Raw genomic sequence first — 15,311 nt, forward strand, 5'->3', positions numbered from 1 at the left:
GGCCACCTTGGACTGGATGTTACAAAATGAGAAGGGATTAGTTGGCAATCTAGTTGTGGAGAACCCTTTGGTGATGATAATATGGTAGAACTCTTTGTCGAGGTGGATAATGTAGTTGATTCTGCGACCAGGGCCCTGAATCTCAGTAAAGGGAACTATGATGATGTGAGGTGTGAATTGGCCATGATGGACTGGGAAACATGACTGAAAGGAAAGGCAATGGACAGGCATTTAAAGAATGAACTCCAGAAGCTGTTTATTCCTGTTTGGCACAAGAGTGGTAAGGGAATTATGGCCAAAACATGGCTTACAAGGGAATATGAGAGAGTATCAGATGTGAGGAAGATGCAAACGAATTGGCAAGAAGAAGTAATAAGCCTGAGAATTGGGAGCAGTTTAAAATTGAGCAAAGGAGGACCAAGGGATTGATTAAGATGGGAAAAATGGAGTATGAAAGTAAGCTAGTGGGAAACATATAAAACTGACTGTAAAAGTTTTGTGTGAATCATGAGCCCAGACAGCTTTAATTTATTTATATTATCTGTGAGTGTGACTTACCCAGTCCAAAACGATATCCATCAGAGAAGCGAGTGCTAGCATTCCAGAAGACACAGGCACTGTCAACGTGCTGCAGGAAATATTCAGCTGTCTCCTCTTAAAAACAAATAAACTTCCAATCATAAACTTCGCCCAGCTGTATCTGGAAGTGTGTGAGTTTGTCCAAATCTGGTTGTAACTCAGAGGGGTAGCAGTGAAATTGATAAATGTATTTCTTTCTCACTCTTTGAACACTATACAGCAGTTTGTCAGTGAATAACATTTAAGACAAAAACATTGAACCTGGTTGTAACATTAATTTAAATAACTCAGCAGAGACTGTCTATTTTTATCCACTGTATCCTTTAGTATCCTCAATATCTCTTTCAGGTCTTCAGTATCTGCTGGTTCCCCCCGAGATCCATGGGGAACCACCAATTAATCTCCCTCTGGGGCTCACTGAGTACGAGTTCCCCGATCAACAGGCAATGGTCTGCCCAGCTGGAATTCATTACATGAGTTTTTTATCAGACAGGCCCAGGACTGGGCCTGCTGAACTGGAGGTGAGAACCAGCGTGTGTATACCTAGGTAGTGATTTTACTCTGCTTTCTGTGGATAAACTATATTCCTTTCCAGTCAGACCTCCTGAGTTATTACACTGGTTTAGTGTTGGTTATGAGAAACACAGCAATGTTAGTATAAAGTAACGGCACCTACCATTCTCTGTAACAATTGCGTCGGTGTGGGAACTGCCATATTTATGTATGTGTCTAATTGCGTCCAGCACACTGTCCACAACTTCAATGCAGCATTCCAGATCCCCGTACTCTAAACGCAGGGACTTTACCTCAGAGGGACTGAACGTCAGGTATGATGCAAACTTGGGCCCAGCGTGTATCTTTACCTGGAAATATAAAGCATTCATTCAATACAATGACATTATTCTGAGCTTACAGGTCTCTTACAGCACAAACCCTGACTGAAAGAAGAAAATATATTTTCAGCATCACTGGAAAAAACTCAGGGTTGGTAATAAAAGTCTGAGTGACTAACCCAGCAGCTAACACTCTTCTCCTTCTCCATATCTGTTCCACTCCATCCAGCTGATTACACAGCTCCAGGATTAGCCAAGGTCCCTTCCATAGTTTACCCACATTGCCATTTTTCAGCCATAACTGGTGCTATTTGGCCATAGTGTGAATCACAGCAGAGTCCTGCCCTGTCCTTATTGAATTTCCATAAAGACAGCCTGCCTGTTTCTGCCTTATCGTCATTTCCCAGTCCGGAGTATTTTAGTAAATGCTGTTTAATTTATATAAAGAATTGTTTGGAATAATATCCTTACCTGTTCTACTCTCAGCATGTCAATAATCTGGTCAAAGAAGGGTGTCCTCAGAAGGTCTCTGTGGACTAACAGTGTCTCCAGGGCATTACACGCTGCAGGATAGTCACATTTGGAATCTCGCACTGCAAACAGAAAGTGGCTTTATTAAACATTCAATATACTGTGGGAATTTTACCCGCAGCCTGTGACCATCACAGCAGCTGGTCTGTACAGTCACCAGAAAGTCAGTACTGGTGCATTCAACTCCTGCAGCTCTCTGGGAAGTGTGTCTATATAAGGGGCCTGGGCAGTGTTACACCAGAAACATCAGTGACCAGTTCAGGATGCTCACGTGGCAATTACACACCTTCAGATATTTATTGAATGAATTTACATCTGTAACCTCAGGAAGTGAAACTCTGGTTATTTATTTGCAGAAAGATGTAGAATTCAGCACTGATTAATGTGAAATATTTTATATGCAGCAAAAAAGGTGTTGTGGGAACCTGGAGTTAGATTCCCCTGAAGGGGAAAAACCGGAGAGCCCTTAGGGGCGAGAGGGATCGAGGTGAAGATAAAAAGGAAGAAGTGTGAGTGTGACTGATATCAGATAGAAAATACAACCGAGAATCGGGCTAAATACAGGAGGACAGACAGGGAGTGAAAAAACTCATAAGAAAAGCAAGGAGGAAGCATGAAGAGAGGCTGGCAGCGAATATAAAAGGGAACTCACGCAATGGGCCCAGTGGTCTCTCCTTCCACACTGCAGTGATTCTCTATGATTCTTTGACACAGTTATCACACCATCCTCTTCAAACACCCAAGAAACATCGTTTATTTATTAGTGTCACAAGTAAGACTTGCACTAACACTGCAATGAAGTTATTGTGAAAATCCCCTAATCGCCACACTCTGCCGCCTGTTCGGGTTACACTGAGGGAGAATTTAGCACGGCCAATGCACCCTAACCAGCACGTCTTTCAGACTGTGGGAGGAACCCAGAGCACCTGGAGGAAACCCACACAGACATGGGGAGAAAGGGCAAACTCCACACAGAGTGTGACCCAAGGCTGGAATCAAATGCAGATTCCTGGCGCTGTGAGACAGCAGTGCTAATCACTGTGTCACCGTGCTGCCCCGGGTCCCTGGCACTGTGAGACAGCAGTGTGAATCACTGTGTCACCGTGCTGCCCCGGGTCCCTGGCGCTGTGAGACAGCAGTGTGAATCACTGTGTCACCGTGCTGCCCCGGGTCCCTGGCGCTGTGAGACAGCAGTGTGAATCACTGTGTCACCGTGCTGCCCCGGGTCCCTGGCACTGTGAGACAGCAGTGTGAATCACTGTGTCACCGTGCTGCCCCGGGTCCCTGGCACTGTGAGACAGCAGTGTGAATCACTGTGTCACCGTGCTGCCCCGGGTCCCTGGCACTGCGAGACAGCAGTGCTAATCACTGTGTCACCGTGCTGCCCCGGGTCCCTGGCACTGTGAGACAGCAGTGCTAAATCACTGTGTCACCGTGCTGCCCCAGGCCCCTGGCGCTGTGAGACAGCAGTGCTAATCACTGTGTCACCGTGCTGCCCCGGGTCCCTGGCACTGTGAGACAGCAGTGCTAATCACTGTGTCACCGTGCTGCCCCGGGGCCCTGGCGCTGTGAGACAGCAGTGTGAATCACTGTGTCACCGTGCTGCCCCGGGTCCCTGGCACTGTGAGACAGCAGTGTGAATCACTGTGTCACTGTGCTGCCCCGGGTCCCTGGCACTGTGAGACAGCAGTGTGAATCACTGTGTCACCGTGCTGCCCCGGGTCCCTGGCGCTGTGAGACAGCAGCGCTAATCACTGTGTCACCGTGCTGCCCCGGGTCCCTGGCACTGTGAGACAGCAGTGTGAATCACTGTGTCACCGTGCTGCCCCGGGTCCCTGGCACTGTGAGACAGCAGTGCGAATCACTGTGTCACCGTGCTGCCCCGGGTCCCTGGCACTGTGAGACAGCAGTGTGAATCACTGTGTCACCGTGCTGCCCCGGGTCCCTGGCACTGTGAGACAGCAGTGTGAATCACTGTGTCACCGTGCTGCCCCGGGTCCCTGGCGCTGTGAGACAGCAGCGCTAATCACTGTGTCACCGTGCTGCCCCGGGTCCCTGGCACTGTGAGACAGCAGTGTGAATCACTGTGTCACCGTGCTGCCCCGGGTCCCTGGCGCTGTGAGACAGCAGTGTGAATCACTGTGTCACCATGCCTCTCTATCATTTCAAACTGGGGAGAACATCTATTATCTGCTTCCATTTTGCCTATCCAATCATAGCCAGAGATTCATCTGGCATGGCTTGTCTTCCTGCTCCCACACTCTGTCCTCTGCTATTCCCCGGGGGTTGACCCTGGCCCCCCCATTCCCCGGGGGTTGACCCTGGCCCCCCCGGTATTCCCTGGGGGTTGACCCTGGGCCCCCCGGTATTCCCCGGGGGTTGACCCTGGGCCCCCCGGTATTCCCCGGGGGTTGACCCTGGGCCCCCCGGTATTCCCCGGGGGTTGACCCTGGGCCCCCCGGTATTCCCCGGGGGTTGACCCTGGGCCCCCCGGTATTCCCCGGGGGTTGACCCTGGGCCCCCCGGTATTCCCCGGGGGTTGACCCTGGGCCCCCCGGTATTCCCCGGGGGTTGACCCTGGGCCCCCCGGTATTCCCCGGGGGTTGACCCTGGGCCCCCCGGTATTCCCCGGGGGTTGACCCTGGGCCCCCCGGTATTCCCCGGGGGTTGACCCTGGGCCCCCCGGTATTCCCCGGGGGTTGACCCTGGGCCCCCCGGTATTCCCCGGGGGTTGACCCTGGGCCCCCCGGTATTCCCCGGGGGTTGACCCTGGGCCCCCCGGTATTCCCCGGGGGTTGACCCTGGGCCCCCCGGTATTCCCCGGGGGTTGACCCTGGGCCCCCCGGTATTCCCCGGGGGTTGACCCTGGGCCCCCCGGTATTCCCCGGGGGTTGACCCTGGGCCCCCCGGTATTCCCCGGGGGTTGACCCTGGGCCCCCCGGTATTCCCCGGGGGTTGACCCTGGGCCCCCCGGTATTCCCCGGGGGTTGACCCTGGGCCCCCCGGTATTCCCCGGGGGTTGACCCTGGGCCCCCCGGTATTCCCCGGGGGTTGACCCTGGGCCCCCCGGTATTTCCCGGGGGTTGACCCTGGGCCCCCCGGTATTCCCCGGGGGTTGACCCTGGGCCCCCCGGTATTCCCCGGGGGTTGACCCTGGGCCCCCCGGTATTCCCCGGGGGTTGACCCTGGGCCCCCCGCTATTCCCCGGGGGTTAGAACATAGAACATAGAACATTACAGCGCGGAACAGGCCCTTCGGCCCACAATGTTGCGCCGACCAGTCTTATTTTTAAAAAAAAACATTGACCCACTAATCTAAACCAATCCCTTTTCGTCCATAAACCTATCCACCAATCTCTTAAACGCCCCCAAACTAGACGCATTTACAACTGCAGCAGGCAGGGCATTCCAGTCCCTCACCACCCTCTGGGTAAAGAACCTGCCCCTGACATCCGTCCTATAACTACCCCCCCTTAATTTAAAGCCATGCCCCCTCGTGCTAGATTTCTCCATCCGAGGAAACTGGCTATCACCATCCACCCTATCTAAACCTCTAATCATCTTATATGTTTCTATAAGATCCCCTCTTAGCCGCCTTCTTTCCAGTGAAAACAACCCCAAATCCCTCAGTCTCTCCTCATAGGACCTCCCCTGCATACCAGGCAACATCCTGGTAAACCTCCTCTGCACCCTTTCCAAAGCCTCCACATCCTTCCTGTAATGTGGGGACCAGAACTGCACACAGTACTCCAAGTGCGGCCGCACCAGAGTTGTGTACAGTTGCAACATGACGCTGCGACTCCTAAATTCAATCCCCCTACCAATGAACGCCAAGACACCGTACGCCTTCTTAACAACCTTATCTACTTGATTCCCAACTTTCAGGGATCTATGTACACATACACCTAGATCCCTCTGCTCCTCCACTCTATTCAAAGTCCTCCCGTTAGCCCTATACTCAACACATCTGTTATTCCTACCGAAATGGATTACCTCACACTTCTCCGCATTAAACTCCATCCGCCACCTCGCGGCCCAGCTCTGCAACCTGTCCAAGTCACCCTGCAAACTTCGACACCCTTCCTCACAATCTACCACACCTCCGACTTTGGTGTCATCAGCAAACTTACTAATCCACCCAACTATACCCTCATCCAGATCATTAATAAAGATTACAAACAGCAGTGGCCCCAAAACAGATCCCTGAGGCACACCACTCGTAACCGCACTCCATGATGAATAATTACCATCAACCACCACCCTCTGTCTCCTATCTGCTAACCAATTCCTGATCCAAGTACCTAAATTACCACCAAGGGGGTTGACCCTGGGCCCCCCGCTATTCCCCGGGGGTTGACCCTGGGCCCCCTCACTCTTGTCCATTCTGCCCAGTGACAGCTTTGTCTGAAAGCCCAATGCCCATTTTCATGTAAAACACTGATGACTTGCTGCTGTGTATCACACAGCATCTCCCTGTACCTCACCCTCAATGTCTCCCAGTTCTGCTTATCTGACATCCTGTACTGAATGAGCAGAAACTTCTTCCAATATCAGGACGATGGAAACCACAACCCTGCTGTGTAGCCACTCACTCCGTTCCTCTCCTGTTTCCAGGGACAGACAGACTGGTTGAAATCTTGGTGTCCTCCCTCTCGTTTAAAACCTCCTTGAAGAAGCTTCCAGTCACCTGCCCTAATGTGATTTAAAGTTAATTTCATTTGATAACATTCTTATTGAAATATAATGAGACGTTTTCCTCAATCTATAATGTAAGCTGTTGTTATAAACGCACCGGACTTTGAGAAAGAGCTTTCCAATTGGACGTCTGTATTGTAGTTTGCAAGTGACTCGCCAGTCAGTGTGTAACCAGCAATCTTCCACACTGCTGCCCTGTGCATCAAGGGGAAAGTTAAAGGCTCTCTGTGGAGACAGGGTGGTGATATTGTGGACAAACTCCAATCTTACTGTGACACGGAGCTCTCTGACCTGGGAGAATCCTGTTTTCCAGTCTGGCTCACAGACTCACCAATCCTGATAGCCTTTTCTATATTTGCATCAGAATCCAGATACACGTGGCAAATCCCCTCACTGTGCCCCAGCACAGGAATGCCTTTCGATGCTTTTTGGATGTCTCGAACCAGTTGGGAGGAGCCTCGAGGGATGATCAGATCGATGAGTTTGTCCAGTCTACAGAGATCCTCCACTTCCTCACGTGTGCTAACCTGAGACACAGAACACAAGCCTTTGAAGAAATACTCACCAGAAATCACGATTCATCAACTAGCCCAATAATTACACAGAATATTCTGTACAGAAACACTGAACCATCACATACACACTGGCACCTCTCCCCACGAGTTACCCAGTTTGATCTCACTGTGCTTTATAACTGGATGTTTATTGCATTTTGGAGAATCAGATTTAGGCGTGAATTATACTGTAAATGGCAGAACCCTTAGGAACATTAACATACAGAGGGATCTGGGTGTGCAGGTCCACAGTTCCCTAAAAGTAGTAACTCAGGTGGCCAAGGTGATTAAGAAAGCATACGGCATGCTCGCCTTCATTGGCCGGGGCATTGAGTTTAAAAATTGGCAAGTCATGTTGCTGCTTTACAGAACCTCAGTTACGCCGCACTTGGAATATTGTGTTCAATTCTGGTCACCACACTATCAGAAGGGTATGGAGGCTTTGCAGAGGGTACAGAAAAGATTTACCAGGATGTTGCCTGGTATGGAGGGTATTAACTACGAGGAGAGGTTGGAGAAACTTGGTTTGTTCTCACTGGAGCGACAGAGGTTGAGGGGGGACTTGATGGAGGTTTACAAGATTGAGTGGTGTGGACAGGGTGGATAGTCAGATGCTCTTTCCTCGGATAGAAAAGTCAAATACCAGGGGACATAGGGTTAAGGTGCATGGGGAAAGTTTAGAGGAGATGTGCGAGGCAAATTTTTGACACCGAGGGTGATGAATGTCTGGCATGTGCTGCCCGGAGAGGTGATGGGAGCATTTAAGGAGCATGCTGACAGAAACATGACTAGGATGGGAATGGGAAGGATTTGGACTCTGTGAGCACGTACGGTTTTAGTTTAGGCAGCGTGGTCAATGCAGGTGAGGAGGGCCGAATGGCCTGTTCCTGTGCTATAATGTTCTTTGCTCTTTGTTTAAGCAGGTTCCATTCACTCCCTGACCTACACTGGGAATCGGCCACGCAAGATCTTAAATTAACAGAGTTCCTAAATGGGACGGGACAGAACCTGAATCAACAACACGGTCAGTTCATGGTCACTTAACCAAAGGCTACAACCAGCACCTACCAAATGAACTGCGTCCTTCACACCGTGTAGGGACAGCGCTTCCTGGGTCAAATGGTGCAGGATACGATTGCTGTGACTTGCTTCTTTACCCCCCTTCAATAACAGGCCATTCCCACTCGCTATTGCTAATGCAGAGACCTATAAAATGGAAAGAAATGTTCACATTCCCAATCATGTTCCATTACATCGGATCGGTCACTGTCAGTCTACAGATGTAGTTTAACACTTTACTAATAAAGTGTATCAATAAACTTGTAAAATTGTTCACTGGCCATAACTCCAAAGGGAATAAGGCAGTTTCTGCGGGTTCAGTATAAGTGACTTTGGAAGATTTAATTACAGTAAAATTGTGACAGAATGGAATTCTTGTGTTGTTGAAACTTCATCAATTATGAAAAATTCTTAAAATATTATTTGACTAAATAACAAGCTGCTCTTCAGAATTCACTTGCTTAACATGAAGCTCTCTGAAACAGGCTGAGCTGTAATATAAATATAATTTTCTTCTTATTTCTTCCATTCCTCAATATAAAATTCTAAACATGTGGAATGATCCTTGTTGTTCCTGAAGCTTCCAGGTGGATTCCCGACCCAGAAAGAATACAACTAATAATCTGTTCTCTATTCCTCCACTGCATCTTCCCACTGGGAAAAAACTCTCAAAAACAGAAATTTGAATGCAAAATATTCTCCAGCTCATTTCTGGGACTTTCAAACCTGCCAGGATTGGACAGTAACCAGAGCTTGACAGCATAACGGAGGCCATTCAGCCAGTCTGTGTCTATGCTGGCTCTACACACAGTGTTTTCACCATAACATCTCTTTGCAGCTCCATTTCCCAGGAAAACATGCCGTGTCTCTGCTTCAGTGAATCCCGGTGGGTAAATGATTCCAAGCTCCGATAAACCATTGTGTAAGAAAACTTCTCCTCAGCCCTCTCATCATTTTCAGTCATCATTTTAAAGGTATGACCCTCATTACCAAGCCCCACCCCCAGAGATTTTCCCACTTTCAATCCTTTCATAATTTTAAAAACCTCCATTAAATCTCCTTTGTGCGAACAGTCTTGGTATTTAAGTCCCTGTCACCATCTCGTCCATCCTGGTGAATTTACATCCCCTCTGCTCTAATTTCCTTTCACAATGAGATCTCAATCATGGTTCACCTTCCCAGCAAAGGCCACATTGTGTGGGGAGGCAGTGGCGTCACGGGATTGTCACCGGTCCAGTAACCCAGAGACCAGGGCAAAATCCCAGGACCAGGTTTCCAATCCCATCACGGAAACGGTGAAATTTGAATCCGATAAAAATCTTGAAATGAAAGTTTAATGATGACCATGAAACCATCACAGAAAAACCCGTCTGGTTCATTAATGTCACTTTCGGGAAGGAAATCTGCTTTCCTGACCTGGTCTGCCTTAAGTGTAACTGAAATACCTGAGAAAGTCCCAAGGCCTTTAGGTGTGACGGCAAGGTGTAATAAATCAAACTGCTGAGAGATTGATTCCCCAGGATGGAAAAGGATGAGAATGATGCTGCTATTGATTGCTTTGTCTTGCTTTACAAACTGCCCCCAGAATAATCTTTCACTCTTGCTCCATCCGTATTCTTCAACTTCTCCTGTCTGACATTCCACTGCCTTAGTTTCACCACCCCAACTCACCAATGCACACATTCCAATCTTTAAATCATTTCACCTGGGGGAGACAGTCTGGACGAGATTCAAAAATCACCAGCAGGACACCAATGGGAACGGTTATTTGCTCCAAATCCAGTCCTTTTGCGACTCTGGTCCTCTGGATGACGCGCCCCACACTGTTCTGAGCAGATGCTGCAATCTGACGCAGACCAATGGCCAGGCTGTTTAATTTGGCTGTAGTGAGGGACAATCGCTTTAATAGTGGCTGTGAAAGCCGGCCTGTCCCACAGAGAGAGAAAAGATACGGAAAAGTCAGTTTTCATGGGAAAAACTCTCAGCATCTACCCTGTCAAACTCCCTGAGAATCCAATATACCTCAATAAAATCACCATTCCTTCCTCCAAACTCCAATGAGCACAGGTTCAGGGGACTTGTCCACTACACCTGTCGCTAATTCCTTTACCATCCCAGGATACATCCCAGCAGGTCCAGGGGACTTTTTGGCTTTTAGCCCCATTAGTTTCCCAGTACATTTTCTGTAGTGATAGATATTTTGTTTATTTCCTCCCCTATCATACCTATGAGTGTCTTCCACTTTGAAGACTGACAAATGTATTTGTTTAACTCCTCTGCCATTCCCTGATTTACATTATTATTTCCCCAGTCTCATTTTCTAAGGGCCTATGTTCACTTTGGCCTCTCTCTTCTTTTTATATATTTAAAGAAGCTCTTGGTATCTGTTTTTATATTGCTTGTTAGCTTAGTTTATCTTCTCCCTCTGTTTTTTTGGTCATCTTTAGTTGATTTTCAAAACATTCCCAATCCTCTGGTTTACACTAATCTTTTGCAACGCTACATGTTTTTTCTTTCAGTTTAATATTATCCTTAACCTGCTTGGTTAGCCATAGTTGATTCATCCCCTTCCTAGAAACCTTCTTCACCACGGGGGGTACATCCTTGTTGTGAGTCAGGAATTTCCTCGGTTTAACTAGAAATGATTTCTTTCTACAGAATTGGTCTGATAATGATTCTACTCTCGCATCACTGTTTACACACTTCGATAGGTGAGGTGTAGGTGAAAGGCCAAGAATAACACAAGTCACCCTGAGTTTAGAAGCTGCACAGTGTCAGGATGCTGACTTCAATGGGTTAATGAACTAGAATTGTATGGATTCACCTGAAGCTTGGGAATGCTCAGAGTGACAGACGCACACTTTCCCAAATCTCCCAGATTATATCCCAGATAATAAAGCCAAAAATAAGCCCCTTGCTCTGACCCAAGGCCACTGCTTTCTCCATGTCTCTTTTGTTTGCTTTCAGGATCTCGTCTCTGTTGTCTGTTAGGAGGTCGGCCAGTCGATGGATCATCTCAGCTCTCTGCACAACAAAAACAGGAATCAAAATACAGCTAACACGAATCCCAGAACCTCCGCACATCCCAACTATCCCACACACAGACGGGTCCTTATTTTGGACATACTGTGGGAGGCACAGCAATAGCCAAGTGTTTCCTGGATTAACCCTGTACATCTCCAACTGATTCATTTCCAAACATTAAACACTCTGCTGTGGACAGGGTCAATGATTAGACTGACTGTCAGCAGTTAGTGTTTGATGCAGAATGCAGCACAGCCAATATTCCTGAACACCGTATTTTCCAAAGTCCACTCCTCCCAACAAAAGCTGGGAATGGCCGGGGGGCGGGGGAGGAATGCTGACGGTGGTGCTGTTAATGAAGCATTCCAGAAGCTATCTCTGCATCCCGACGGAACCTCACTTCAATTCCCATCAGCAGGAACACTGTGCTGACAGCAGACACCACAATGTGAAAGACTGGATTAAAGAACAATTTAACACAAAATTCACAATTTAAAATAATTGCAGATTTATAGAAAGTAGTTCCTGATCAGGGATTCAACTTCCAAAGATGAAATTGGAGCTTCCTGTGCAGTTAACCACACCGGATACCCCCCACAGACTGGAAACAAAGAATTGAATAAGTGACTAACCTGGTCAGGCTGCAGAGAAGCCATAACCCTGCCATCAGTGCGTGCCATCTCTGCCTGCTGCTCAATGGTGGGACCTGGCAGCAAGGACAAAGATTATAATTGTTATTCCCATCGGAACGCTGATCCCAGCGCAGGATCAGCGGGAAGGCAAAGGGAGGTCTGGTAAGTGGAGACTTTCAAAAGTGTGTTAATCAGAGTTCAGGGTAAACACATTCCTCTTAGACTGAAGGGCAAGGCTGGCAGAAGTAGGGAACCCTGGATGACTCGGGATACTGAGACCCTGGTCAAGAAGAAGGAAGAGGAACATGACTTGCATTGGCAGCTGGGATCAAGTGAATCCCTTGAGGAGTATAGAGGGTGTAGGGGCAGAGTAAAGAGAGAAATCAGGAGGGCAAAAAGGAGACATGAGAATGTTTTGGCAGATAATCATTTTCTCACAGCTTATCGAGGGTAAATTATCTTTTGTAACTTTCTCATCTGTTACTTTATTTGTTAATTCAATGATCATTTTTCAGAAACTCAAGGAGAGTACTAGGAGAAAACATTCCCTTCTTGAATCTGGAATACACTGACAGATCCACGAGAAGTAATAGAGAAAGTGGTCAATTTAACCTCTCCCCCACCCCCCCACCCCCCCAGCGGTACACTCTCCACACCCACCTGCAGGTTTGACCTCCGAGAAGAAAGTTCCAACTTTTTTGCCCTCCACAATGTCAGTGATCACATGACCGGTCACCTTTGGGTGGGTCCCACTTGCTATAACCACAGACGTCCCTCCCTGGAGGGCCCAAAGAGCTGCCTTCACCTGTAACACACACACACACATCACCAGGTACAGTGGGTACCGCGCTTCAGACTCATTATAAACCACCCGAGTGAAACAGCAGCAGGTTAAAGACACCTTCTCACTGGTATCACTGCTTCCAGAGAACAGGTTCATTGTTCAAATTTCTTCCAAACTGTGGATCATCCACTCACCATCCCCTGGTAACCAGGTTAAAAACAAACCCCTTTTACCTGACAGCACACTGGCTCAGCATAATCCATCAGTCAGCCTGGAGTCCAGACACAAAGTACAAACCAAGATATACAGCACAAAGAAACAAACAGGACCCCGTCCACAAACATTCACTCCCACTCAGTGGGAATCAACGGGAAAGAGAGTTTCACACCAGCTTCAGACGACTGGCCTTGGTAAATGGGGGGGATTTTGGAGATTGGGCAGTGGGGGGGTGGAGGCAGAAAACATGATTCTTCCGAACTGGGACTGGGTGCCCACCCCAGCGAGAAACTGAGAGTTGGTGCAGACTCGATGGGCCGAATGGCTTCCTTCTATACTGCAGGAATTCAATGGTTCTATTCTATGGATCTGTGTGTGTACCATCTACAAGCTGGTACAACACATCGGGCAGTTTAAAACCAGAGGGCATAGGTTTAAGGTGAGAGGGGAGAGGTACAAAAGTGTCCAGAGGGACGAGTTTTTCACAGACAGGGTGGTGAGTGTCTGGAACCAGCTGCCAGAGGCAGTAGGAGAAGCAGGTACAATTTTATATTTTAAAAAGCATTTCGACAGTTACATGGGTACGGTGGGTATAGAGGGATAGGGGCCAAATGCGGACAATTGGGATTAGCTTAGGGGCTTCTAAAAAAAAGGGCAGCATGGACAAGTTGGGCCGAAGGGCCTGTTTCCATGCTGTAAACCTCTGTGACTCTGTGACCTGCAGGAATTCACCAAGGTTCTTTCCACAGCACCTTCCAAACCCACATTCACCGCCATCCAGAAGGACAAGAACAGCAGCTACCTGGGAACAGCCCCAGCTGGAGATTCCCCTCCAAACCACTCACCATCCTAACATGGAAATGTATCCTGGAATACCTTCTCTAACAGCACTGTGGGTGTACCTACACCCCAGAGACTGCAGCAGTTCAGCTCACCACGAACATCTGAAGGGTAATTAGGGATTAGTGATAAATGCCGTTCTAGCCAGTGACTCTCACACCCCGTGAATGAATTAAGAAAACACAAAAAAAGGTCAAAAATACCAGGGCCAGAATTCTCTACCCCATCGGGGAACTCTGGTGAGCGAGGGGTGGATGTTGTGAAGGTCGATTGGATTCAGGGGGAATCTCCGGTTTGCAGAAGGGCAGAGCCGGAGAATTCCACCCGAGTTATTTACTCCCCGACAAGTGGATTCTTATGGGTTAAAATTCAATCTACAACAATGATAGAAAATAACTTCATTCCTCAGTGACGGGCTGTGTTGTTGAGCAGAACCAGTAATCAGTGCATTCAAACACGTAAATTACAACCTGGAGGCTCCTCCAGCCCAGCCGTTCAACAAGACCACGGCGAGTCTGACTGTAACCCACACCCCACATTCCTGCCAACCCCTCATAACCTTTCACCCCCCCCCACCCCCATCCATCGGGAATCTATCAACTCTGCCTCCGGAATATTCACAGACTAAGGGGTGGGTTCTCCAGGCTCACGAGCTCCAATGGTGAATTGCGCTGCCCCGGATAACCGGGAGTCAGTGGGAAAGTGGGTTTGAAACTGGGCACCGCACCGTGACCCTCCCGCACCGACCCTCCCGCGCCGTGACCCTCCCGCACCGACCCTCCCGCGCCGTGACCCTCCCGCACCGACCCTCCCGCGCCGTGACCCTCCCGCACCGACCCTCCCGCACTGACCCTCCCGCACCGACCCTCCCGCACCCGTGCTGTGACCCTCCAAAGATGTGCAGATGAGGTGGATTGGCCGTACTAAACTGTTCCCTAATGTCCAAAGACATGTAGGTCGGGGGGGATTAGTGGGGTAAATGTGTAGGGCTATGGGGATAGGGCCTGGATGGGATACTCTGTTGGAAAGTCAGTGCAGACTTGATGGACTGAATGGCCTCCTCCTACACTGCAGGGATTCTATAAATTGAATCTGAAAGGCTCTAGGAATGACAGGATAAACAAATAAGCTGAAACCCTGAAGATAGCGAAAGGGAGAGGCAGAGAAGAAGAAAATAGGGACAAAGGAGTTTCTGACAGCCCGCTGATTGGAAAAGGTTTCAGCAGTGAGAAGGTTACAAACATTGGGAAGGTTTTTGAATCATTGAATCCGTCTCTCCGGACTGTCATTCCAACATTTCTCTGTTAACAGCCTCTCTCCCACCTTCGCCTCCATGCCTCCGATGCCCACTCTGGATTTGGTGCCAAAAGTGATGGATTGCTGGTCTCCGGGGTAAAAGATATCAATCAGTTTAGCATCGTCCAATCCAGGCGGACTATCAAAGAGCCCTGAAACAAAGAAAAGCCACAGATTCAAACACACAATCCAGAAACACAAATAATCCAAAAATTGTGGAAGCAAGATTCAACGCTGGAGTTTAATTTCAAAATTCTGATCCATGAATG

At 48.7% G+C, this 15,311-nt stretch overlaps 1 protein-coding gene across 3 annotated transcripts in view; it reads right to left on the reverse strand.

The window, feature by feature from the left end:
• Positions 1-15,311, reverse strand: part of aldh18a1 (aldehyde dehydrogenase 18 family, member A1) — a 34,913-nt gene that overhangs the window by 5,592 nt on the left and 14,010 nt on the right. For all 3 annotated transcript variants that reach the window (XM_080206014.1, XM_080206015.1, XM_080206013.1), the window contains exons 8-17: positions 15,070-15,194; positions 12,567-12,711; positions 11,907-11,980; positions 11,175-11,274; positions 9,956-10,176; positions 8,260-8,397; positions 6,969-7,164; positions 1,884-2,005; positions 1,256-1,442; positions 559-654 (exon numbers count right to left, since the gene is read on the reverse strand). In XM_080206014.1, the coding sequence (XP_080062140.1) occupies positions 559-654; positions 1,256-1,442; positions 1,884-2,005; positions 6,969-7,164; positions 8,260-8,397; positions 9,956-10,176; positions 11,175-11,274; positions 11,907-11,980; positions 12,567-12,711; positions 15,070-15,194 (1,404 nt within the window). The remainder of the gene's footprint in view (positions 1-558; positions 655-1,255; positions 1,443-1,883; positions 2,006-6,968; positions 7,165-8,259; positions 8,398-9,955; positions 10,177-11,174; positions 11,275-11,906; positions 11,981-12,566; positions 12,712-15,069; positions 15,195-15,311) is intronic.

This window comes from Carcharhinus amblyrhynchos, chromosome 17 (assembly GCF_965287045.1).
Source record: "Carcharhinus amblyrhynchos chromosome 17, sCarAmb.v2.hapA, whole genome shotgun sequence".
NCBI classification, from domain to species: domain Eukaryota; kingdom Metazoa; phylum Chordata; class Chondrichthyes; order Carcharhiniformes; family Carcharhinidae; genus Carcharhinus; species Carcharhinus amblyrhynchos.